This window comes from Gracilinanus agilis, chromosome 3, assembly GCF_016433145.1.
Source record: "Gracilinanus agilis isolate LMUSP501 chromosome 3, AgileGrace, whole genome shotgun sequence".
NCBI lineage: Eukaryota > Metazoa > Chordata > Mammalia > Didelphimorphia > Didelphidae > Gracilinanus > Gracilinanus agilis.
In genome coordinates this window covers 342,812,456-342,837,200 of record NC_058132.1, presented here as the reverse complement: position 1 = coordinate 342,837,200, position 24,745 = coordinate 342,812,456, and the positions used below count along the sequence as shown (strand labels likewise).

The window sequence follows — 24,745 nt, the reverse complement described above, 5'->3', positions numbered from 1 at the left end:
CATTTCTCCCCCTTAAAATACAATAAAAAATAATTATGTGATAACTAAACATTTTATAATGTTTGATGTTATATTTATAATAAGATGACTACCATACAGAAGTCGTTTAGACTAAGTGGTCCTAATGCCCATAAAGCTTACAGGCAAAGACAGGCAAGGTTCTGCTTTTCCAGTGTTCTCATTTCTGTTAACTCTGAGTCAAGCAGTTAATGGTCAAAGTTTCTGATTTGATAAACTTCCTGTCCACCTACTGTGTGATCTGTGAGTCACTCTCCTGCTGCTGCCTCATACTCTTAACTAAGACACCCAGTTTCTGGTTGCCACAAAGTCACAAATAAAGCCCACAACAAGGCCAGTGGTTATAAAAGACCCCCAAAACTTTTCTACCACATCTGGGTCTGATTAGGCATGCTACCTTCTTCCCATTATCAGGCACTGATTACATATTCTCAGCCAAACTAATTTCGGGATATATGATTTTGATATTTCAACTTCAAGCATGTTTCCTTCCCAACACAACTCACTCACTCTTGTGCTGGGTGAGTTTTCTTGCATTGCTGGGAAAGAAGCTCTATTTATATTGTCATATGGTGTATGTAGAGGCTCTTTTTTTTTTTTTTTTTTTGGTCTGCTTGCTATGACACATAATAAGAAAACTCTGGTTTGTATCATTTTCTCAAGTATCAATTTCCTGTAAATTTCTGAACCAAGCTTTTTGCTTCAACAAGATCTCTGAGGCTAAATAAAGCAAATTACTATTAAGGGCTTCTGATTCCAATTCATAACCCTCCCTGCTCCTTCTCCTGCTCCCTTTCATAGGTCCTGTTATCAAGAATTGTGCTCAGGGTTGGTCTTCCTTAGTCTTGGCATCCTCGTCAGAAACAGTGGGGCTGAGTATCCTGTTAAACAGCTCCACACACCTGTCTTTGGCTCTATGCTGACCCCATATGGACATTTCTTTCCCCAACATGGCCCCACTCTGGTGTACTGGTATTATTTACTTATACTGACACTAGTAAGGAAGACGATATATTTATTGTGGATAAATGAAAGTGTTTTCTTATTTCCTTTTTCTCTATCTCTATCTCCCCTGATTAAGTTGCCACTGCCACAGAGCCAAAGGTTGAGGCATTTTTCAACGGGACCGTAGACCTGCCTTGTAACTTCAAGAATCCTGAAGAAATCAGCCTGGAAGAACTACTGATATTTTGGCAAGATGCCAACGATCTTGTTCTATATGAGCTCTATCAAGGAAGAGAGAAGCGGGAGTTCATCCATCCAAAGTACATTAATCGAACGGAATATAACCAAACCACTTGGACTTTACGACTCCAAAATGTTCGGATTGAGGATCAGAGGGAATATAAATGTTTAGTCCAACACCGTGGTCCCAAAGGATTAGTTCTTGTCCATCAGTTTTCTTTTCAGCTGTTTGTCCTTGGTAAGTAATCACTTATCAGTTCTTGAGTGCTACTTGGCAAGATTTATAAAGTTAAAAAATAGAAATTTCTGCAAAGTACACTGGAGATGAATGTAGAGATTCCATGAAACCAAAAGTCCACAGTGTTTTTTTCCATTTGTTGTGCAAAGTCGCTGAGAATGCAGCATTTTGGGAAATGAGCAATCAAATGAACAAAAGGAATTATGGCTAAATGAAACTCAAAGGTAGTTTAAAAATCCCCACTTTGGCCAACAGGATAATTCTTAACAACTTAGCTTGGCATGGTGTTTTATGGCCTTTTGCCCCCTTTGATACCAATATTTTCAGTCTTTTCACCCTTCTGGAGATAGAGGAACAAGGTTGCATGTGTGTGTATATATGTCTCTGGGTGAGTGATTTCTCCAAGTTCTATATTCTAAATTAAAGAATTCCTGCAAAATAGCAAATGATTATAGCAATAGAAATGGTTTCTTAGAGGAGAATCTAGGTGACTCAGTGGACAGAGTACCAGGCCTGGAGTTGGGAGGATCTGATTTGACCTCAAACTCTTTCTAGTTGTGTAACTCTGGCAAGTCATTTAACCCCAGTTGCTTAGTTCTTTGCTTTTTTGCCTTAGAACTGACAGTATCAATTCTAAGGCAGAAGGTAATTACTTAAAAAAAAAGAAATAGTTTCTTTGAAAAGGAAAAAAGTGAACTTAATGAAGATAGGAAGTGGGAAGGTTATGAGATCATGGAAATGAAGCCTCTAGGATCATAGACAAATAGTTTTTTTTTGCAGAGTAGGGAATAAGACTCCCAGAGTAGTATTATATTTATCACACTATAAAGTCTATTCATTTTCCCACAAAGATATCAACTATATCTATCCTTTATCTTATTATCTAACCTTATGCTATGTATAAGGGGCAATATAATATAATGGACAGAAAGCCAACCTTGAAATGAAAAAGATTTGGGTTCAAATTCTTTCTTTCTTTTTCTTCTTCCCCCACCACTTTCCCACAATTCTATAAGACTATAAGTTGCATGATAATTGCTGATTTGCATTCAGAGAAGGAGTTTTTTAACTGGGAGTTTCCAGTGAAGATGAAATCACACATCTAGACCTCTCATCCACCGAAAAATGTTATGCGTATCTCCATTCCTAAAAAGAATAATGAGATTGAGCAAAGAGGAATTATTGGGATCCAATGAACATAGTTTTTGAACTAGCAGGGGTCTTAGAGATAATTTCACAAATGACATAATCAAGGTCCAGGTCACAGAGGAAGTAACAGAGCTAGGACTTGAACCCATGTCCTATGACTCCCCCACCATCACTGTTATGGCATCATCAGTTATATGTCTTGAGTTAGCCTGAGAATCCCGAGACTCTCTTCTCTCTGATCAGGGACGATGATTCCCCAATAGCATCAAGATTTAAAATGAAGGAAAAAGTTATTCATGTCCAAAATCTTTTTTTTAGCCCCTTTCAGTCAACCTGAAATAACACGACTTGACAACATGACAGCAAAAATTGGAGACGTGTTGAATTTTTCCTGCTCAGCTGAACAAGGATATCCACAACCTGAGGAGATGTACTGGATGGTAACAACCGAAAATTCTACCAAGATTCCTGGCATTATGGATCTGTCCATAGATAATATCACTCAGCTCTACGATGTTAGAACTACCTTATCCCTAACTTTTAACGAAACTACCAGGATTAACATCAGCTGTTATCTACAGACTGTGGGACAAAAGGAACCCCTTATCTCCAAGATTCTGACTATAGGTAAAAGTTCCTTTTATAGCTCATATTCTTAATGGATAATAAACACAAACATTTAGGTTAAGAATACAGGTAAGGGCCCCATTGCCCACCCTTACCACTCTTCCACCTAGGAGCCAATACACAGAAGTTAAGGGTTAAAAAAAAAAGAATACAGGTAAGGGGCCAGGTCTATCAATGATGAAAACACATAAGTGCAAACAAATCAACACAGCTCAACTTAATAAATATTTATTAAGTACCTAGATATTGGAGGATACAAAGCTGAAATAACATATAGTCCCTGACATACCAAACAACTTTACACTTGAGTAAGAGGGACATGTTAAACTTGAGATGAAAATCCAGATTGAGATATCTATTCAACAGGCATTGGAGCTCTAGGGAAAAATTTGGGTTGAAGATATAATTTAGGAGTCATCTGCCTAGAAATGATCATTAGAGCCATGGATGTGAATAGGATTACTAATAAAGAATACCAAGAAAAAAAGAAAAGGGTAATAAGGGGTTCCATGGGAATATCCACACTTAGGCTGAAGCAAAAAACCAGAAAGATAATAATCAGATAAGAAGTAGGAAAAACAATAGAGTAGTTTCATAGAAACCAATGGAAGAGAGAATACTGTATAACAGAAGAGAGGGAGTCAACTATGTCAAATTTTCAGAAAGGTAAAAGAGGATAAGGACTGAAAAAAGGGGGATCAGATTTTCAAGGCATTAAGGAACAGTGGATAATCAGGAACTGGATGCAGCAAATAGACTATAACTTTTTGGGGAGAAAGACATGTATTTTGACATAGAGTTATATCTCTTTGGACTGATATAGGCAACTAGTTTCAACCTAGCCGTTTTAATTTACTATTGGGAAGGCCCTAAACCAAGGGCATATGAATTGGCTCAATTCAATGATCCCATCCATTCAGTCCAATGTGCTCCACTTTTAAGGAAAAGTTAACTCCAGTGTTGTCCCTGATCTGTTTTTTGGGGGGGGTTCTGCTATATGTAGTAGAGATGACTGGGACTAGGAAGGATCCCAACTGATCTTCATTCATTCTTATGTTTACCCATAAAACAAATATAAAGTGTGCTATGATATATAAGATGCCATGCTAGCCACTGAAATGATGGTCCCTACCATTAAAGGCTGTACGATCTTTTTCTAAGACATGGGAAAACATGCCAACAACAAATGAAAAGATAAACAATACCAGGACTCATGACAATAGCTCTGATATCATGTAGACTAGATTTATCTTCAGATCTCTGTTCAATTTCTTTGTCTTTTTCCTTTACCCAGGGTTTTTTTCTGGTGACATCAGAATTTGGTTTATATCATTCCCTAAAGGGTCCCTCAGGTCCCAGGAAGGTACAAAAGTAGCTAACTAGCAGGCTAATAAAATAGCTAATATAGGATAGATTTAGTTAATCTGACAGAAAACACACAGAATATGCGTCTGTGTCAATAAATAGTCAAAACAACTCTCTTCTATTGGACCCCAACTTTCTCAAGGTTTTATATTGCTATCCTGATTTATAATGCCACCATGGGCCTAATTCTTCCTTTTCTACCAACCCCCATTCAGAGAAAGAACTTGGGAATCAAGAATCCTTGCTTCTGGTAGGTCCCATCTTCACTTGGTACCTATATATTCCACAGAGCTCACAATACCAGTAAAGGTCCAGGTTGTTTCTCCTTGCACCCTGTTGAACCATTATGTCTTCATCTAATATCAACACTTTCTTTCTTTTGGTGTTTTTATCTGGCAGTAATTCCTTCTTTCTTTCCATGTCTTTTACTCTCCATATGTCTATCTCTACCTAGTTCTTGATCTCTTGGAAGGACCATATGGAAGCTAATGTTTCTCTTCCAAACAAATAAATGCTTGTTCATTCATTTGCTCATTTATTCATGTATTTCTATGGGAAACTTCTCTATGCTTTTCCCCTACACTCATGATCTGAGTCCAACTCCTTTTTTAAAGACCAAGTCTAAGGGCATAGCTCAAGAATGTAAAATAATCAAGAACTTGAGTTAGTGCCAGAACGAAGATCTCATCAGTGGGATGATAAAAACTCACAACAAGAGGAATTTGTGTTTTTTCTAGGAAATTCATACATTGTCAAGAGATGTTAATACTGAGAGGTTAACCAAACTGTTTCTGAAACGTGCTTGTCCACACTGCTACACAATAATCCTTTTTTGGAGGAGTGGCACAGAGACCAGACTATTTATTTGGCATAGGGAGCTGTCAGTGAGGAAACTACCGAGCAGTAAAATACCTGCTATGCATTTTAGACTTAGAGAACTGCTTGGAACTACAATATTCTTCAGACATGGGAATGGAATCTAGGCTTTCCCGACTCTGTCTGTCTGTCTCTCACCACTCTACTACTCTGCCTGAACACAATAATACAAAACGGGAAGTAGGGGGAGGGAGCAGCTTGGTGGCTCAGTGGATTGAGAAGCAGGCCTAGAGATGGAAGGTCTTGGGTACAAATCTGGTCTCATACACTTCCTAGCTGTGTAACTCTGTGCAAGTCACTTGACCCCCATTGCCTAGCCCTTACCACTGTTCTGCCTTTGAACCAATATACAGTATTGGTTCTAAGATGGAAGATAACGGTTTAAAAAATGAAATGGGGTTTGATGGAAAATGTAGTTTTACCAGCAGGAAGGAGAAACTAATGGATGATAGGAAGTAGGTCCACAAGCCAGATGAGGTTTCAATTGCCTATGATTGTGTTCAACTCAGGGCAACAGGACCCTGCAATTGTAATTGTCTGGCCACTGGCATTGGCAAACTACCCAGAACCCTCTCCCCTTCTCAGACTACCAAAATTCCCAGGTTTTCTTTCTCAACCCCAACTCTTCTCTGCAACTTCCGCCTCCCATCCCATCATCCTTCCTTCCTGCTTCCAGCTTGGAAAGACTATACTGCCCCTCATTTCCTTTGCTGATAGGGACTATTCTTAAATAATAGTATAAGAGATATCTTGATAATTGTTAAATGAATGATTTCAAAGAATTCATAGGTATAATAGGAACTGTATCTTGGAGTGGTCAGGAAAGACCTCATGGAAGAGATGGACTTGAATCAGATCCTAGAAGATTGTAAGATGTATAGAGAATGTATAAATGGGGTTGAGGGGAGAAATTTCAGGTGAATGGAATGGTGCAGAAAAAATTCAAGGTGAGAATATTTCCATTTGGGAGACAGTAAATACACCAACCTGGTTGGAGATGAAGGTTCATGTCAATGAGAAATAGAAGGCTAGACTGTGATGACCTTATATGCCAGAGCAAGGAGTTTAACTTGAAGATTACAGGGAGCCTTTAAGGTTTGGGGGGCACAGATGTAAAATCTGAAAATATTTTAAGAAGATTAATCATTTGGTAGCATATAAAGTGCAGTGATACTTAGAGTCTGGGAGAACAGAAAGAAGTATTACAACAGACAAGATCTATGGTTATAAGGGCATGGCCAAGGGGAGGGAATGAAAATAGGGGGATGAATTTGGGGAGTCTTTAGGACTTAGTGACTGAATATGGGGATAGAAAAATGTAGGGGAGGGATAAAAAGAAATTCAAGCCAAATTGAGATTTTTGCACTCTAGTGGCACATTTATGTTTAGAATGGATGCCATTATCATCTCTCCAAATCTTAGGAGTTTGCCCTTGTCTATCCTTTCACATATGGTTAAAAAATGATCAAATCTCTAAGAAAGAGAGGCAAATCTTGCCCTGGCCTCACTGTTGACTGCTGCTGCTGGGGCCATGTGACTCTGGCCCTTGTGACTACATTTTGGTTTTCATTATTTATGGCTTTTAAGCCTATATAGGCAGCTGCTGGGCAAGTGAATATAGAAAGCAGCAATCTGCAGAAGTTTTAGAGATGATTTGGCTGATAACTCCTGTGATGATTTCCTTGTACAGAGATACAATCCAATGAAGACCCGGGAAATAATTTCCTCGAATTGATTCTTGGACTTGTATTATTATTTATTGTCATAGCGATTGTTTGTTGGACAAAACGCCATCGTCTCTGTGATAAAAGAGGTAAGTCACTCAGATTTATTTACCTCACAACTTATTTATTTTCCTCTTTTCTCTTGGAATGTTGTACAGTTCATGCATATATATTATTTGGTCTTATACATCTTTTGTGACCCCATTTGGGGTTTTCATGGAAGACACTGGAGTGGGTTGCCATTTCCTTCTTTAGCTAATTTACAGTTGAGGAAACTGAGGCACACAGGATTAAGTGGTTTGCCAAGGATTATACAGCTAGTAAGTGTCTAAAGCTGGATTTGAATGCAGTTCTTCTTGACTCCTGGGAAGCTAGATAACACAGTGGATAGAGCGCTGGGTCTGGAGTCAGAAAAACTTATCTTTGTGAGTTCAAATCTGACCTCAGACACTTATTACTGTGTAATAGTTGTGACCCTAGGCAAGTCACTTAACCCAGTTTGCTTCAGCTTCCTCATCTTTAAAATGAGTTGGAGAAGAAAATAACAAAACCACTCAATTGTTTTGCAAAGAAAACTTCAAATGGAGTCATGAAGAGTTAATGACAAAAAAAAATGGCTGAACTAACTAATATGCCTGTGCTGTGCTAAACGCAACAGATATAAAGATAGGCAAAAATGCAGTCTCTGACTTCAGGGAGCTCACATTTGAATGGGGAGACAGTGTGCAAACAAACAGGTAGATACAAGATGTGTGTATAGTGTAAACAGAAGATAAGTTCTGAGGAAAGCACTGAAAGGAGAAGGAATAAAGCATGGTAAGAGGGGCAACCAGGTGTCTCAGTGGATAGAGATCAAGGCCTGGAGTTGGGAGGTCCTGGGTTTAAATCTGGCCTCAGACATTTCCTAACTGTGTGACTTTGGGCAAGTCACTTAACCCAATTGCCTAATCCTTGGATTGAGTCTTGGAACTGATATTTAGTATGGATTTTAAGACAGAGGTAAAGGAGGAAGGAAGGAAGGAAGGAAGGAAGGAAGGAAGGAAGGAAGGAAGGAAGGAAGGAAGGAAGAAAAAGAAAAGATGGTCAAAGAATGAAAAAAGAAAGCATCACAGTATAGTTGAAGAGTACTTACTTGAGTCAGAGGCTATAACTTCATATCCTACCTCTAATGCTTATTGACTATCTGACCTTGGGCAAGTCAACTTCCTTAATTCTCAGTTGCTTCAATTATAAAATGAGGACATTGGAATAGCATATTCTTTGATAGTCTTCCCAGCAGTACATCTATGATCCTGTGTTCTATGACCATATACTCCTATGCAGGGAGTATTTCAACAGGAAGGTGTCTTAAAGGTCATACTGTCCAACTTCTCATCCATTGTGGTAATTCCTTTTATTACATTCCTGACAGATGGTCATTGCTGGATTCCTCACATTCCTGATTATCTCTGTAAGAGGGGAAAACTAGATATTTAAGGTGTGGTCGCCAGAAATCTATTAACTCCATTTAAAAAAAAAATAGACCCAAGTCAGGATGACTTTTATGGTGGTTATTTACAATTAGGAAGATTGAAGGTAGGGAAATTGAGAGAGAGAAACTCTGGCCTGGACCAGAGGCCTGAACCAGGTAAGAATTTAGAGGCCCCAGCAGAGGGGCACAGAGGTGAATTAAACTAGGCTTCTAGCCACAAGGCCTCCTCTAAGAAGAGAGGCCTCCTTGAGGCTAGAGCCTCCAGAAACACCAAGGGAAGAGAGAGTCAGCCTAACTTATTCACGTGACAATTCAAAAGGCAGCAGTTTGAAGTCTCACCAGAGATCCTTCAACACCAAATTCAAAGCGTCAACTGCTTCCACAGGAAGTTACCATCATATTTAAAAGATAGCATCTTTCATTATTTCCTGCATCCACCTCCAATTTCAAGTGGACAAATGGCAGCCTCAACACTATTTTGGACTACCCAAAGGGCAGTCCCTTGTTTTTTATTTGTCACTTACTATCACGTGTGGGTAACAGACCTTCCCCTCCCCACTTAATTCTAAGTTGGGTAGGGTGACATTATTTCTGATGCCTAGAGTCTAGACAATGAATGAGGGTGAGCTAATTCCATTCACACACCTCTTGAGGCAGGCCTTCCCAAGGTCAGACTTTTTTTTTTTAATCATTAAAAGGATCTTATTATGTTGATTTAAAATTGGTCTCTAAGGCCCTATGTCCCATTCCAAACTTTCACCTGTTGACTTAGTTTTTATCTTCTGGAATAACAGAGAAAATCATAGGGTCAGAGATCTGGAGTTAGAAGGAACCTTGGGCCATCTTGTCCAATCCTTGCATTTTATAAATGAGGAAATGCAGTATAATTCATCAAATAAGTGGATGTACCTGTTATGTCTTTCCTTTGTCTTCTCATCTCTAAACTAAATTCATTCAGTCCCACCATCCACTCTTCATATGGCAAAATTCCCAACTCCTTCGTTTATCATCATCCCTACTGAAACATAGTTCTTCAAATTGAATTTATGAATAAGTAAATAGATACATTTAGGAGATACATGATCAAAATGTTTTACTGAAAAATTGGGGAACCACTGCTCCAGACACCAAATACCTTAACTAAGTAATTAATGTTTAAATACAGATAGAGCTTTATCTTTAGGAGAGGTCTCTGATCTAACCAAATGATTGTGAAGGTTCAATCATATAAGAATGTAGAGCTAGAAAGGCTTTTAGACTATCTATGGTCATGACCCTTTGCAGGAATTTTTCACTAGTGGGATTTCAATGAAGTTATGGGACACATAGGAAATCTGTTCCAACTCCCTCCCTCCTTCTCCTTTCTCTGCTTCCTGCTCAACAGTACTAGGGAGATTCTTTCTGTGGTCTGGGGACAAGTGCCAGATTCCTTAGCTTGGTTATTGCCATGGTTAGCATTAGTGATTCAACCCAGTTAAGAAATTTATGTTTAGAGAGCTACCTTTAACTTTCAAACACTTGCCTACACCACTAATGGTAAAAGGTAAAGATGTTTCTGTTCAGTGAAGGGAATTTCTTTCTTTAGTTATTTTTTAAACCTTTGCCTTTGCAACTATCAACAATTTGGAAATAGGTCTTGATTAATGACACATGTTAAAACCAGTGGAAATGCATATCGGCCAGGGGAGGGGAGAGGCCGGGGGGGTGAAAGGGAAAGTAAGAGCATAAATCATGTAACCGTGTTAACTTTTCTAAAATATAAATGTTAATAAAAAAAAATTCTGAGTAAGCAAGAGTAAGCACATAATGGGTCCTAGAATCAGGACCTAATAAAGTGCCTTGTGTCCCACAAGGCTGTAGGACCATTGCAGCAATATGTACTCACCCAATCAGCAACCAGGACTACAGAAAACTCACAGGGATAAGAGAGCCAAAATGGCAGCCAAACTAAGGTACTTTGTCTGAATCTGGCATGGGGAAATATTGCATCTGTCATTGTCAAACAGCCACTTCCTCAAACCTTAAAAGAAGTTCTTTGTCTTGATGCAAATTCTCATCAATCCTACTGGGATTGATTGGTCTCCTTGACCTTGTGCTTCTCGACAGATTCTCATCAATCCCATTGGGATTGGTTGGTCTCTTTGACCTTTGCTTCTTGGTACTGTACAATGGCTCTTTTGTGATCCCTTCTTCTGAAATCTGACACAATTATTAGACAAAGTCTCATAATATTTGACAATCAATGTCAGGTTTCTACAGTCTAAAGCTTTTGCATTGACATTAGGGCTGATGGATATTGTAAACTTATTTTAGTGCAAAATTAAAAAAAAACCATTAATGCTGGTTGCATGTACTACAAGTACAAAAAGTAGGAGAGGAAAGAAAATTCAAATATCCTATTGCACATAAAAGGAAAAACAATAATAAAATTAAAAATAAAAATAAAAAATTCACATTCTATGTGACAAAGTATCAGCCAAGCAGAGGCACAACGCAAAGGTTTCTCACTCAAAAATGAGATCTCTTCCCTTTTAACTTGGCCATGATCCACAGTGATTATTGTATATGTACATGATTATTGACCAGGTAACAACTTTAAAAAAACAACAACAAAACAGTAATACAACAGCTAGTGCACATTCTAAAAAGTACCAAAATCCCCCAAACCATAAGAGCTCATAAAATTCTCCAAAGTTTACTGATACAGGTTGTAATCAGTTTGATGAAGAACATTTATCATCTATGTGACAATTAACAAAGGCAAAAAGGCACAAAAGGCTGTATAGGCAATATGTGACCTCAATGGATCTGGTGACAAACTCAGTATCCATAAGAATTTATGGCTATGCCATGGAAAGGGTTTGCCCAACTAGACTATGGGCTTTTACAATGGTATTATCTCCAGTCCAGGCATAGGACAGTACAAATAAAGATAGTAGGATGCTACAAATAAAAACAGTGTAATATAACTTATAGCTAATAGCCAAAACACAGTAACTTAAAGTGACGTAATGTAACAGAATATATTAGATTAGATCAATATGTGAACTAAAAAACAAAATAAAATCTTAAAACAAACAATCAGCAAATACAATAAGCATGATAGGATACAGTCACTCTTTACATGAGAACAATGAATCCAAGAGTCCTTTTCTCCAATTTTGATAGCTGTTGGAGAGGTTAACAGGATTTGGAATGGACCTTCCCAGGCAGTTCCTCCAGTGTGCTTGTAGTTCTTAATATACACCTTGTCACCTGGGTGTAGGTCATAGAGGGAGAAGTCTATAGGTCTTGCTTGTACTACAGCCCTGGATTCATGGACTTCTTGCAATTTGATCTATAAATCCTATATATATGAAGCAATAGAAGTGTCTTCCCCTAGTAATGATGTGTATGCAGGAGAAAAAGACTTAGCCTGGATAGGGGGATATCAATAAAGCATCTCAAATGGTGAGATGTGTAGATCTCCCCTTGGCCTGCTTCTAAGATAAAATAGGGCAGAGGGAGAATTTCAGCCCATTTTAAATGAGTCTTTGTGCACAATTTGCCAATCATAGTTTTAAGATCTCTGTTTATTCTCTCAACTTGGCCTGAGCTCTGAGGATGATACAGTACCTGGAATTTGGGAGTGATCCCCAAACAAGATTATATCTGAGACAAAACCAAATCAGTAAAATGAGTTCCCTTGTCTGAACCAATATGTGCAGACAGGCCAAAGTGAGGAATAATCTCTTTTAAAAGCACTTTGGCAAAAAAAACCCTCTATGGCCCACGTGGTGGGAAACGCTTCTGGCCCTCTGATCAGTTGATCCACTATGACTAGACAAAATTTATACTGTCCAAGCTTTGGCATAGTGATAAAATCAATTTGTAGATGTTCAAAAGGTGTGTAAGCCAGAGGATGACCACCAAAAGCTTTGCCATGAAAGGTGTGCTGATTATATGCTTGGCAGGTGGGGCAGGCTGCACACACTTTAGAGGCTATGATAATTATACCAGGGGCTATCCATACTCTTTTATTAGAGTCTGCAATGCCCTGGGTGCCAAAGTGACAATTTTATTTGGTGATAAAAAAAACTTCTAGGGAGAGGGGTTTTCCTTTAGACACCTATACTTGATGTATCTGTTTTGCCTTGAATTTTTGCTTCCACTTTTTCACTTCCTGCTAAATAAGAAAGGGCTAAATTAAGTCATTACTAGTTGCCAATGTTAAAATTGATTCAGGCTCTTCTAAAGTAGTGAGTTTTGCTGCAGTGTCTGCCTGGTGGTTCCCTCTAGAGACAGAGTCAGTTCCACCTGTATGGGCAGAGCAATGAACCACAGCTAGGGCTTCAGGGAGCTGGAGAGCAAAAAGAACTTCTTTAATGATTTTTGCAATTGCAATACATTTTCCAGCTGAGGTGAAAAATCCCCTTTGAAGTCATAGCATACCTACTACATGATATATTCCAAATTCATATCTAGAGTCTGTGTAAATAGTTGCCTTCTTATCTTTGGAAATTATACAGGCATGTTTTAGAGCTATGAGTTCCTTGAGAACTTACATTTGAGGGCAGTGAAACTGACCACACAGTGGTGAATTTTGTGACTACAGCAACTCCAGTGTAGCATATGCCATCCCTCATGAAAGAAGAACCATCAGTGAATAAGACTAAGTCTGGGTTGTCTAAAGGAGTGTCCGGGAGATTATCTCAAGGCTTTTCAGTCATGGATGCTAAAGATTCACAGCTCTGCAATGATTCTCCTGAGACTGGTAAATCAGGAAGCAAGGTTGAAGGATTAAGAACTGTACAGTGTTTCAAGGTAATATTCTCATTACCTAATAAGGTTACCTCATATCTAGTGAGTCTTTGATCAGAAAATGCCTGTGTTCTATGCCTTAGCAACAATGCTTCGACTTCATGTGGACACATTATGGTTAATGGACATCCCAATGCTAAATCAGCAGATTTAGTTACTAACAAAGCTGTGGCAGCTACGCCTGTAAGATAGGGTGGTGCTCCTGAAGCTACTGGGTCCAGCTGGGCAACTAGATGCTGAACAGCTACCAAAGGTTGAGATAAAATGCCTGAAACTACCCTTCTCTGTTTGTGTACATACAAAGTAAATGGCTTTTGGTAATCTGGAATGCCTAGAGCAGAGGCAGACAGGATAGCCTGTTTTAATTTTGAAGGAGCTGACAGGTGTTCCACCTCTAATTTAAATGGTTCAGGGATGGGATTTTTGTCGGAGTTATAAGGGGCTTGGTGATTTCCCCATAGCAAGGGATCCACTGCCTACAAAATCTTGTTGCTCCTAAAATTTCCCTGAACTGTTTCTTAGTGGAGGGGGCACTTGATTTCTGAATATCTTCAATGAGTTTAGGGGAAATGCAGCAGGCGCCAGCAGTTAAAATGAACCCTAAATATTCCACTTTGGGGAGACACCACTGAACCTTTGCCTTAGAGATCTTGTGGCCTCTTTTATGTAGCTCTAAAAGGAGATGTTTTCTATCTTCCTGGCATACTGTGGCATTTGGTGAGTACAAGAGCAAATCATCTACAAACTGCATCAAACAGCTCTCCTTAAACCTATTGTTTTCCAAATCCTGTCTTAAAATCTGTGAGAACAACGTGGAACTTTCCATGAACCCTTATGGTAACTGACACCATGTTCACTGGGAACCCTTCCAGGTGAAGGCAAATGCTGAGCACAAGTCTACCACAGTGAAATATTTGGCTGTGCTGGGAATAGAGGAGATAATTATGGCTGGTCTGGGAACCAAAGGATATCTCTTAATGACATGATTATTTATAGCCCTTAAATCCTGTACAAATCGGTAGACAATTTTTCCATCTGGGCTTAATTTTGGCTTTTTTACAGGTGGGATAGGTGTATTATGTTCAGATTTGCTCAGTGAATCTATTACTGGGATAATTCCTTCAATTGCTTCTTTTGATAGAGGATAATGAGGAATGGAAGGAGAAGGACCACCTTTTGTCTTAATTTGAACAGGAACAGCTAATTTAAGTAGGCTGACATTGGAAAACAATGTGGCCCAAAGAGACTCACGCATATCAGCTGGGATTTTAAATGTGAGAGGCTTCTTCACCTCCTGACTGTATGAAAGAAGTATAGGGAGCAAATTTAAGGATTCCTCAGGCAATTCTAGTGTCATCAAATCATCTGGAGAGCATGTTATTGTGGCTCTAAGCTTGCATAAAAGATCTCTCCCTAGCAAATTTGTAGGGGAGTTAGGCATTAGAAAAAAAGAATGTTCTACTGCTAGGGGTTCTACAGACACAATTTTAAGTGAAAGCTTTGGAACCTTTAGGGGTGGCCTTGATACCCCTATTATATGTAGTGAGCCAATAGAATTGCATTCAGAATCAAGTTTATTCATCAATACTGATCTGGATGCTCCAGTGTCTAAGAGGCAATCATAATACGTGTTTCCAATTTTTAGGGTTACATGAGGTTCATCATTATTGGGACGAGGGAGGAGGGGAGAATGGACTAGGATAACTGGTGTTAAAACATCAAGGTCTGGGAAATCAAAGGTTTCACTCTGATTCCAAAGACCTTACTCCCTCTTCACACCTTCATAAAGATCCTTGGTTAGTTCTCTAGGATCCCTCATGCTGAGAGGGATTTTCAACCCGAGTATAGCGTAGATGAGCCCCATTTGGGGTATTTTGGTATGAGTTATCAGTTGCCTCATTTGGGTTATTATTTTGAAATAAATGAGTTATTTCACTTGTAAAGATGATAAAATGGTATAGCACTGTTCTCTGTCTGTGTCAGGCCGATAGGCTGGAAATGGTAGGCCTCAGACCTGAATCTGTGATGAGCACAATCTGACTGGTTTTCTTTATAACAAAATGGGTTTATTTCACAGGTTTCAAACAGGGAAAGGAAGAAGGGCCAAAAGGGATTTCCCTATTTCTAATTTTCTTAATCTTCTCCCTCCAAAACCTAATAGATTCTCATGAATCACTTCTTTGACTTGCTGCTATCTGACAACTATTCTCTCTGTTTCCAAAAAATTTCCCTAATCTAGCTTTCCTGACTATGGCCTCTCTCAAAAATAGTCTTGGTAAAGAAATATAGTTCAGTTAGTTTTGATTAGGCGGTGACAGAATGGTAAAGTCATACAAGGCCTCCAACCTAGAGGCTGTAGGTTTCTTTGAGGTCAGGCAGGTATATTCTTTTCAGGTTGGCTTCTTCTCAATAAATCAGGATATATTTCAATTTGAAAGTCAGGAACATAGAAGATAGACACAGATGGAAATCCATTGGTAATTTTCTATTTGGAGACTGGATAGCTGATCAGAGGGACTTCAGCTGCAAGGTCAAATGGCTTCCCCCAGAAACTGTTATCTTTCCTCATAGGAAGTTATCTCTCCAAGTTCCAAAGGAAACAGGAACCAAAGAGAGCCCATCTTTAGCTCCCTGGTCCTCTTTATATCTCTTCCTGACATTCCTTGGAACCTTTCCCTTTGTGTTCCATCTGTGAGCCAACCAGATTACAAACCTCTATATTTTGCAAAACTTTCTTTCCTACTTCTCTATTTTAATAATTTCTATAATTGTCATTATTTCTGTAATTGTTATTATTTCTATTTGCCTGATTCTGCTATTACTCAGCTATACATAGTGACCCCAAGGGGATTAGCTTTTCACCTTCTGCTCAGGGAACTCGGGGAATTGGCTGTGGAAGGCAGCAGCAAAAGAGCAGTGAAGGTGCCAGTGGAAGCCGTGGGAGGGATGGGCGCAGACTGCAGCAGGAAGCAACTTATCTATTTTGGCCAGGATCCCTGCAAACAAAACTGAACGGCCAGAGATGCCACTACGCAGCTCCCATCATGAGTGGTTCCCACCACTGGGAAAACTCCAAAGAGAGGGGAAAGGTGAAAAGGCCATGGCAGGAGAGAAATGCAGTTTTAATCAACTCATTTAGAGAGGTGTAAGGGTCCTACACTCCAGACTTCTTGTTGCCAAAAATGTAAGATTTAAATTAATGCCAATAACTCCAGGTATTAATTTTATAAAATTTATAATAATTACTTGAAGTAGAAGAAATAAAAACAAGAAATAGAAGTATACAACCTAATTATCTAACAAAAGTAAGGCCATGTGAATAAATTCTCCTGCCTGGTTCAAAGCCAGGTTCCACAGCCATGATCAGGGAAAGAGAGAGAAAGAGAGATAGGGGTCACACCAAAACTTAATCTCTCATATGTACGCATACAGTGTACACACTTAGCATGAGCACACAAATGGGATGCTGGGTAAGAGAGTCCTGGGGAGCAAATTCTATCCACATAGTTCCTTCCTTTCCCATAGATCTGACAGGTATACTATTCTATGCTTGCCCAATTTGTTGATGATTTCCCTCTTTATATTTAAGTCATTTATCCGTTCTGAATTAATCTTGGTATAGGGTATAAGATATTAATCTAAACCTAATTTCTCCCATACTTTTTTTTAAACCTTTACAATTCTGTGTATTGGCTTCAAGGCAGAAGAGTGGTAAGGGTAGGCAATGGGGGTCAAGTGACTTGCTCAGAGTCACACAACTGGGAAGTGTCTGAGGCCAGATTTGAACCTAGGACCTCCTGTCTCTAAGCCTGGCTCTCAATCCACTGAGCTACCCAGCTGCCCCCACCCCATACTATTTTCCCAGCAGGTTTTGTCAAATAGTGGGTTCTTGTCCCAAAGCTGGGATCTTTGGGTTTATTGAACACTATCTTGCTACTATCATTTGCCCCAAGTCTATTCCATTGATGCACCCTTCTATCTCTTAGCCAATTTCATATTGTTTTGATGATCATTGCTTTATAGTATACTTTGAGATCTGGTAAGATTAGGCCTCCATCCTTTACATTTATTTATTAGTTCCCTTGATGTTATTGATCTTTTGTTCTTCCAGATGAACTTTATAATAAAATTTCAAATTCTATAAAAAAAGTTTTTTGGTAGTTTGATAGGTATAGCACTGAATAAATAAATTTAGGTAGAATTGTCATTTTTATTATATTAACTCATCCTACCCATGAGCAATTGACATTTTTCCAATTTTTTAGATCTAGTTTTATTTGTGTGAAGAGTGTTTTGTAGTTATGTTCACATAATTCCTTAATTTGTCTTGGCAAGTAGATTCCCAAATATTTTATATTTTCTAAAGTGATTTTAAATGGAGTTTCTTCTTCCAACTCCTGCTACTGAATTTTGTCAGAAATATACAGAAATGCAGATGATTTCTGTGGGTTTATTTTGTACCCTGCAACTTTGCTAAAGTTATTAATTATTTCTACTAGCTTTTTAGTTGATTTTCTCAGATTCTTCATTATATCCTCTGCAAAGAGTGATAGTTTAGTTTCACCATTGCCTACTTTAATCCCTTCAATTTCTTTTTCTTCTCTAATTTCTACTATTAGCATTTCTAGTACAATATTAAATAATAGAGGTGATAATGGGTATCCTTGCTTCTCTCATGATCTCATTGGGAAGACTTCTAACTTGTCCCCATTGAAGATGATACTTTCTGATGGACTTAAATATATACTGTTTATTATTTTGAGGAAGGACCCTTCTATTCCTACACTTTCTAGTGTTTTCAATAGGAATGGGTGTTGTATTTTATCAAAGGCTTTTTCTGTATCTATTGAGATAATCATGTGTTTTTTATTGGTTTGATTATTCATATAGTCAATTAAGTGGATAGTTTTCCTAATATTAAACTATCCTTGAATTCTTGATATAAATCCCACCTGGTCATAGTGAATAATTCTTGCGATAACTTGCTGTAGCCTTTTAGCTAGTATTTTATTTAATATTTTTGCATCTAGGTTCAGTAAGGATATTGGTCTATATTTTTCTTTCTGTTTTTGGTCTTCCTGGCTTGGGAATTTAGTGTCAGAGGGGAGACTAGACTTTAAGGTATGATCACCAGAAATCTATTAACTCGATTTCAAAATAAAATAGACCCAAGTCAGGATGACTTTTATGGTGGTTTATTTACAATTAGGAAGGCTGAAGGTAGGGAGATTGAGAGAGAGAAACTCTGGCCTGGACCAGAGGCCTGAATCAGGTAGGAATTTAGAGGCTCCAGCAGAGGAGCACAGAGTTAATTTAAAAAGGCTCTAGCCACAAGACCTCCTCTGAGAAGAGAGGCCTCTTTGAGGCTAGAGCCCCCAGAAACACCAAGGGAAGAGAAAGAGAGTCAGCCTGGCTTACCCACGTGACAATTCAAAGGGAAGCAGTCTGAGGTCTCACCAGAGATCCTTCAACACCAAGTTCAAAGCACAAATTCCCTCCACAGGAAGTTACCATCATATTTAAAAGATAGCATCTTTCGTCACTTCCTGCATCCACCTCCAATTTCAAGTGGACAAATGGCAGGCTCAACACTGTTTTGGACTGGCCAAAGGGCAGTCCTTTGTTTTTGATTTGTCACTTACTATCACATGTGGGTAACAGACTTCCCCCCTCCCCACTTAATTCTAAGTTGGGTAAGGTGACATTATTTCTGGTGGTTAGAGTCTAAACAACGAATAAGGGTGAGTTAATTCCATTTACAGAATAGCCAACACTTCAAGAATTATATTTTATAGTTTTTTAATAATCACTTGAAGTAGAAGGAATAAAAAGGAAATAGAAGTAAAAAAAAAACCCTCATTATATAACAAAATTAAAACCATGTGAGCAAGTTCTCCTGCCTCTCACCTCACCTCACTTCCACTACATCTGATCAGCAAAAAAATAGAAAGGTGGGGCTACACCAAACTACTATCCTCCCTACATCAGCACATAACATGAGAAGGAGAGTGGGGTGTTGGAAATTGTAGTTTTAGGGTGCAGAAATTAATTACATAACTCCTTTGCCTATTTTGTTAAGTAGTTTGTAAAGTATTGAGATTAATTGGTCTTTAAATGTTTAATAGAATTAATTTGTGAATCCACCTGGCTCTGGTGATTTTTTTCTTTGGGAGTTTCTTGATGGCTTGTTCAATATCTTTTTCTTATATGGGATTATTTAAGTATTCTATTTCCTCTTTTGTTAATCTAGGCAATTTATATTTTTGTAAATATTCATCCATTTTAATGTCATATAATTAAGCAAAATAGCTCTTAATTGCCTTAATTTCCTTTTCATTAGAAGTGAGATCACCCTTTTCATTCACAATACTATTAATTTGGTTTTCTTCTTTCTTTTTTAATTTAGATTAACCAATACTTTATCTGTTTTATTTGTTCTTTCAAAATACCAGCTCCTAGTCTTATTTATTAGTCCAATAGTTCTTTTACTGTCAATTTTATTAACTTATTTGATTTTTAGGATTTCCAATTTGGTCTTTATCAGACCAATTTGTTCTTTTTCTAGTTTTTTTTTAGTTACACGCCCAATTCATTAATCCCTGTTTTCTCTTTTTTGTTAATACTCTTCCTTTTTTTTTTTTTTGTTAATATAGGCAGCAGGAATATAAAATTTCCCCTGAATAATGCTTTGGCTATATCCCATAAATTTTGATATGTTGTTTCTTAATTGTCATTCTCTTTAATGAAATCAGTGATTGTTTCTATGATTTTTCCTTGACCCACCAGTTTTGGAGAATAAAGATTTTAAAATTTTCAATTAATTTTTAATTTGTCTTTCCATGTACCCTTGCTACTAATTATAATTTTTATCACATTATGATCTGAAAAAGTTGCATTTATTATTTCTGTTTTTCTGCATTTGTTTGCAATGTTTTTATGCCCTAGTACATGTTCAGTCTTTGTAAATGCACCATCTGCTGCTGAAAAGAAGGTATATTTCTTTTTATCCCTATTAACTTTTCCCCATATATGTATTAATTCTAATTTTTCTAAAATTTCATTCACATCTTTTACTTCTTTCTTATTTATTTTTTTTTGGTTTGATATATCTAGATCTGATAGAGGAAATTTGAGGTCTCCAACTAGTATAGTTTTACTTTCTGTTTCCTCCTTAGCCTCCAATAGTTTCTCCTTTAAAAATCTGGATGCCTAACCTTTTGGTGCATACATGTTGGGTACTGATATTCTTCACTGTCCATACTGCCTTTTAGCAGGATGTAATTACCTTCCTTATCTCTTTTAATCCGATCTCTTTTTGCTTTGGCCTTGTCAGATCTCATGATTACAACTCCTGCCTTCTTTCCCTCTGTTTATGCCCAATAAATTCTACTCTAGTCTCTTATCTTTATCCTGTGTGTGTCTACCTGCCTCATGTATGTTTCTTGTAGACAACATATGGCAGGATTTTTATTTTTATTCTACTCTGCTATCTGCTTCCATTTTATAGGTGAGTTCACCCCATCCACATTCAGAGTTATGATTTCCAACTCTGTATTCCCCATCATTTTGATTTCCTCTTTTAATCCTTCACTTTCTTCTTTCATTATTTCCCTCCACATCAGTGTTCTGCTTTTAATCAACCCCCCCCCCTTTCCCCTACCCTTATTTTACTTTCCTTCCCATCCCCTCCCTTCTTATTCCCCTATTTCTCTTTAAGGGCTATTAATCATACCCTGTCCCACCCCCACCTCCCACCTTTCCCTCCCTTTTAATACTCCCCACCCCCTTCCTTACTCCCTTTCAACTTCTCTATAAGGTAAGATAGAAGTCTATACCCCAATAGATCTGGCTGTTCTCCCCTCTTAAAACTGATTCCACTAAGAGTAAGGTTTAAGTATTACCCGTCACCACTCTCTTCCTCCCCTTCTTATAATAGTATTCTTCCCACCAACCCATGTACTTCTTTATGTGGTATAATTTATCCTATTTTACCTCTTCCTTCAAATTTCTCATAGTGTCATCCTCTTTTTTTTGTCCCCCCCATTTTTTAAACATATCATCTTAACCAGCTTAATACTATAACCTCTGCCTATGAATATTAATGAAAACAATTTTTAAGAGTTACAGATATCATTTTTCCATATAGGAATATAATCCATTTGACCTTATTTATATCCTTAAATTTTCCCATCTCACTTTCTTGTTTACCTTTCTATGATTTTCTTGAATTTTGTATTTGGACATAGAATTTTCTGTTTAGTTCTTGTTTTTTCTTTAGGAATGCTTGGAAATCTTCTATTTTGTTAAATTCTCATACTTTCTCTTGAAAGTATATAGTCAGTTTTGATTGGGTAGGTAATTCTTGGTTGTAGACCCAGATGTCTTGCCTTCCTAAATATCATATTCCAAGCCTTGCCATCCTTTAGTGTTGAAACTACTAGATTCTGTGTAATCTTGACTGGGGCTCCTTGATATCTGTATTATTTCTTTCTGGCTGTTTGCAGTAATTTCTCCTTGTCCTGGGAGCTCTTGAATTTGGCTATAACATTCCTGGGAGTTGTCATTTGGGAATTTATTGCAAGAAGTGATCTATGAATTCTTTCAATTTCTACTCTACACTGTTATTCAAAAATTCCAGGGCAGTTTTCTTTGATAGTTTCTTGTAATATGATGTCTAGACTAACTGGCATGGAAGGTGGTGTGGGGGAGGGGTGATCAGCTTACACTTTGATTAGTGCCCCCTTATAGTGTGGGAATCACCATTCACGTCCTGTGTTTCACACTATAGCGAGTAGGAGAACTCCTTTACTCATCTGGTTTTTATTTCTGTACTTTTGAGATGCTTTGTAATGATTGGTTGGAAGGAGATTCAGAAAGCTCCTGCTACTATGCTGTCATCTTGGCTCCACTCTCTTCCTAATGAACACAGAATAAATTTGTGAAGCTTTTGGCAAATTCATCTCTACTCTCTAGCAGATATTTCTTTTAAAAGATATTTTTATTTTGCCAATTACATTACTAACAAATTTCCACATAAGTTTTCTGAAGTTATAGTATCCAATTTGTCTTCCTCCTTCCCTTCCCTCCCCACTCCCAGAACTGGCAAGCAATTTGATCTGGGATATACATATATTATCATGCAAAACATATTTCCATATTATTCATTTTTGTAAGAGAATAACCATATAAAACCCAAGCCCCAAACAAAAATCCAAAGAAGCAAGTGAAAAACCCCATTATTTGATCTTCATTATGACTCCAAAAGTTCTTTCTTTGGATTTTGATAGTATTCTTTATCATAAGTCCCTCAGAATTGTCCTAGATCATTATATTGATGAAAGTAGCTAAGTCTAACACAGTTAATCATTCCACAATATTGTTCTTATTGTGCACAGAGTGTTCTGATTCTGATTATTTCACTCTGAATCAGTTCATGTAGGTTTTTTTAGCTCTTTCTGAAATCATCCTGTTCATCATTTTTTATGGCACAGTAGTATTCCATCACCATCATATACCACAATTTGTTCAGTTGTTCCCCCATTGATGGATATTCCTTCAATTTCTAATTCTTTACCACCACAAAAAGGGCAGTTATAAATATTTTTGTACAAGCATGTCCTTTCCCTTTTTTGAGAATTTCTTTGGGATACAGACATAGTAATGGTATTGTAAGAAATAAAATTCATATAAAAGGATAGATTTAAAAATATTAGGGTTTTAAAGGATTTATTGATAGCCACTTAGGAAAATGAAACCACATGTCTTTTTAAAGGGACCTGCCATTTACCTGCTCCTCCCATCCTGGCTTCTGCTCCACAATCACAAAAGAGCAAGTACCAATTCAGTCCTCAATCTTTATACTTTTCTCTACATGATTACACTTCCTGCCCACATGATTACACAAGAGAGGAAGGCAGTTGGCTCTTGGGAAATGTAGTTTGAAAGAGCCCTAAATGTCCACAGGAAGTTTAGATCAAGGACCTCAAAATTAGTTCAAGGACTCCCAAATTTCCAATATCACAGTATTACTGGATCAAAGGGTATACATTGTTTTATAGCAATTTGGGAATCTATCACATATTTTATTATCTTATTAATTAACTTATTAACAAGATAATTCATCATTATCTTGAGAAACTTTACTGATGCCTTGCTTCAAATGAAAAAAATACTAATAACTTTGAAGAAATTTAGATGACTTTGATATGACCATCTTAATGAAGCTATTTTGACTTTCAAAAATCATCTCACTCTTTTTAAGTCTTACAAACTAAGACCAATACTCTTATTTATCCTTATAAATCATACCCATGCCATTACTGTTCCTATATTCTTGCCACCTTGATGCTTCTAGAAGTGTTGGGAGCTATAGCATCCTCTTTCTGTTTTCTCATAGAGATTCTCTATTCTAAAGCTGTGATTTGTGCCTTATTCTAGGAACTACTAAGGAGAAGGCAGAAGATCCTGGACATTCTGAAGAAAAGCAAGTACTTCCAACCACAGGACACACAGAACAGGCAGAGAAATAGTGGCTTTCTTAATTGGCTCAGAACATCCTGACAGAACATCCTCACAAATGTTGAACTCTCTTGCAGGCCATCTACATATCAAGTATACTGTGGTACTTATGAACTTCTAAAGAAATCTTTATATCAGCAATAACAGAAGTTTTGGAGATTACTACTGATGCCCTCCTCAGTTTTGCCCTCCTTAGTGCAGCTATAAATATTAAAAATGATAAAGGCTGGTATAAATATATAAATTAGTATTTTAATTAAAGCCATGTTTATAGATAAAGTTATCAGACCACACGCTTGTAAGCATTCAAAACTGCCGCCTCCATTACTGTCTCGAGTCTGCTAGCCAAGAGCCTACGGGCAAAAGAGACCACTCCCTCCTAACCCAGGAAATTTAAGCCCTTCCCTGCGTCAAGATGTTGGCCTCCCCAAGCTCAAAGACTGGGAAACGGAAACCAGTTGGACCATGTTGGATCACAGGAAATGTAGTTTTGATACATTTCCCCTGTCCATAGAAATATATACACTTTTTAGATGGCTTTTCCCAAATTTCACTTTTACACAGCTGACACCTTTGTACTGAACAATGTATGTTTCTGATATGTTACAATCGTCTTGATATATCACCTTCTTTTGATGTATTGTAGAAGTACACAAATATTGGAATCAAAACCTCAATAAAATGCAATCTATGCTCCTCCTCGCCGCCAGGGCTGGAGCCAGTGCTGCCCCCACCGTGGCTGAGCCCACCCCGCCCCCGAGGCAGGCCCGGAGC

At 37.8% G+C, this 24,745-nt stretch overlaps 1 protein-coding gene across 1 annotated transcript in view; it reads left to right on the top strand.

Moving 5' to 3' along the window:
* CD86 (CD86 molecule) overlaps window positions 1–23,982 on the top strand; it is a 36,719-nt gene extending 12,737 nt beyond the window's left edge. Inside the window, exons 2-5 of the mRNA XM_044669164.1 lie at window positions 1,100–1,441; window positions 2,909–3,217; window positions 7,149–7,271; window positions 23,891–23,982. Coding sequence (XP_044525099.1) covers window positions 1,100–1,441; window positions 2,909–3,217; window positions 7,149–7,271; window positions 23,891–23,982 — 866 coding nt within the window. The remainder of the gene's footprint in view (window positions 1–1,099; window positions 1,442–2,908; window positions 3,218–7,148; window positions 7,272–23,890) is intronic.
* The last annotated feature ends 763 nt before the right edge of the window (window positions 23,983–24,745 follow it).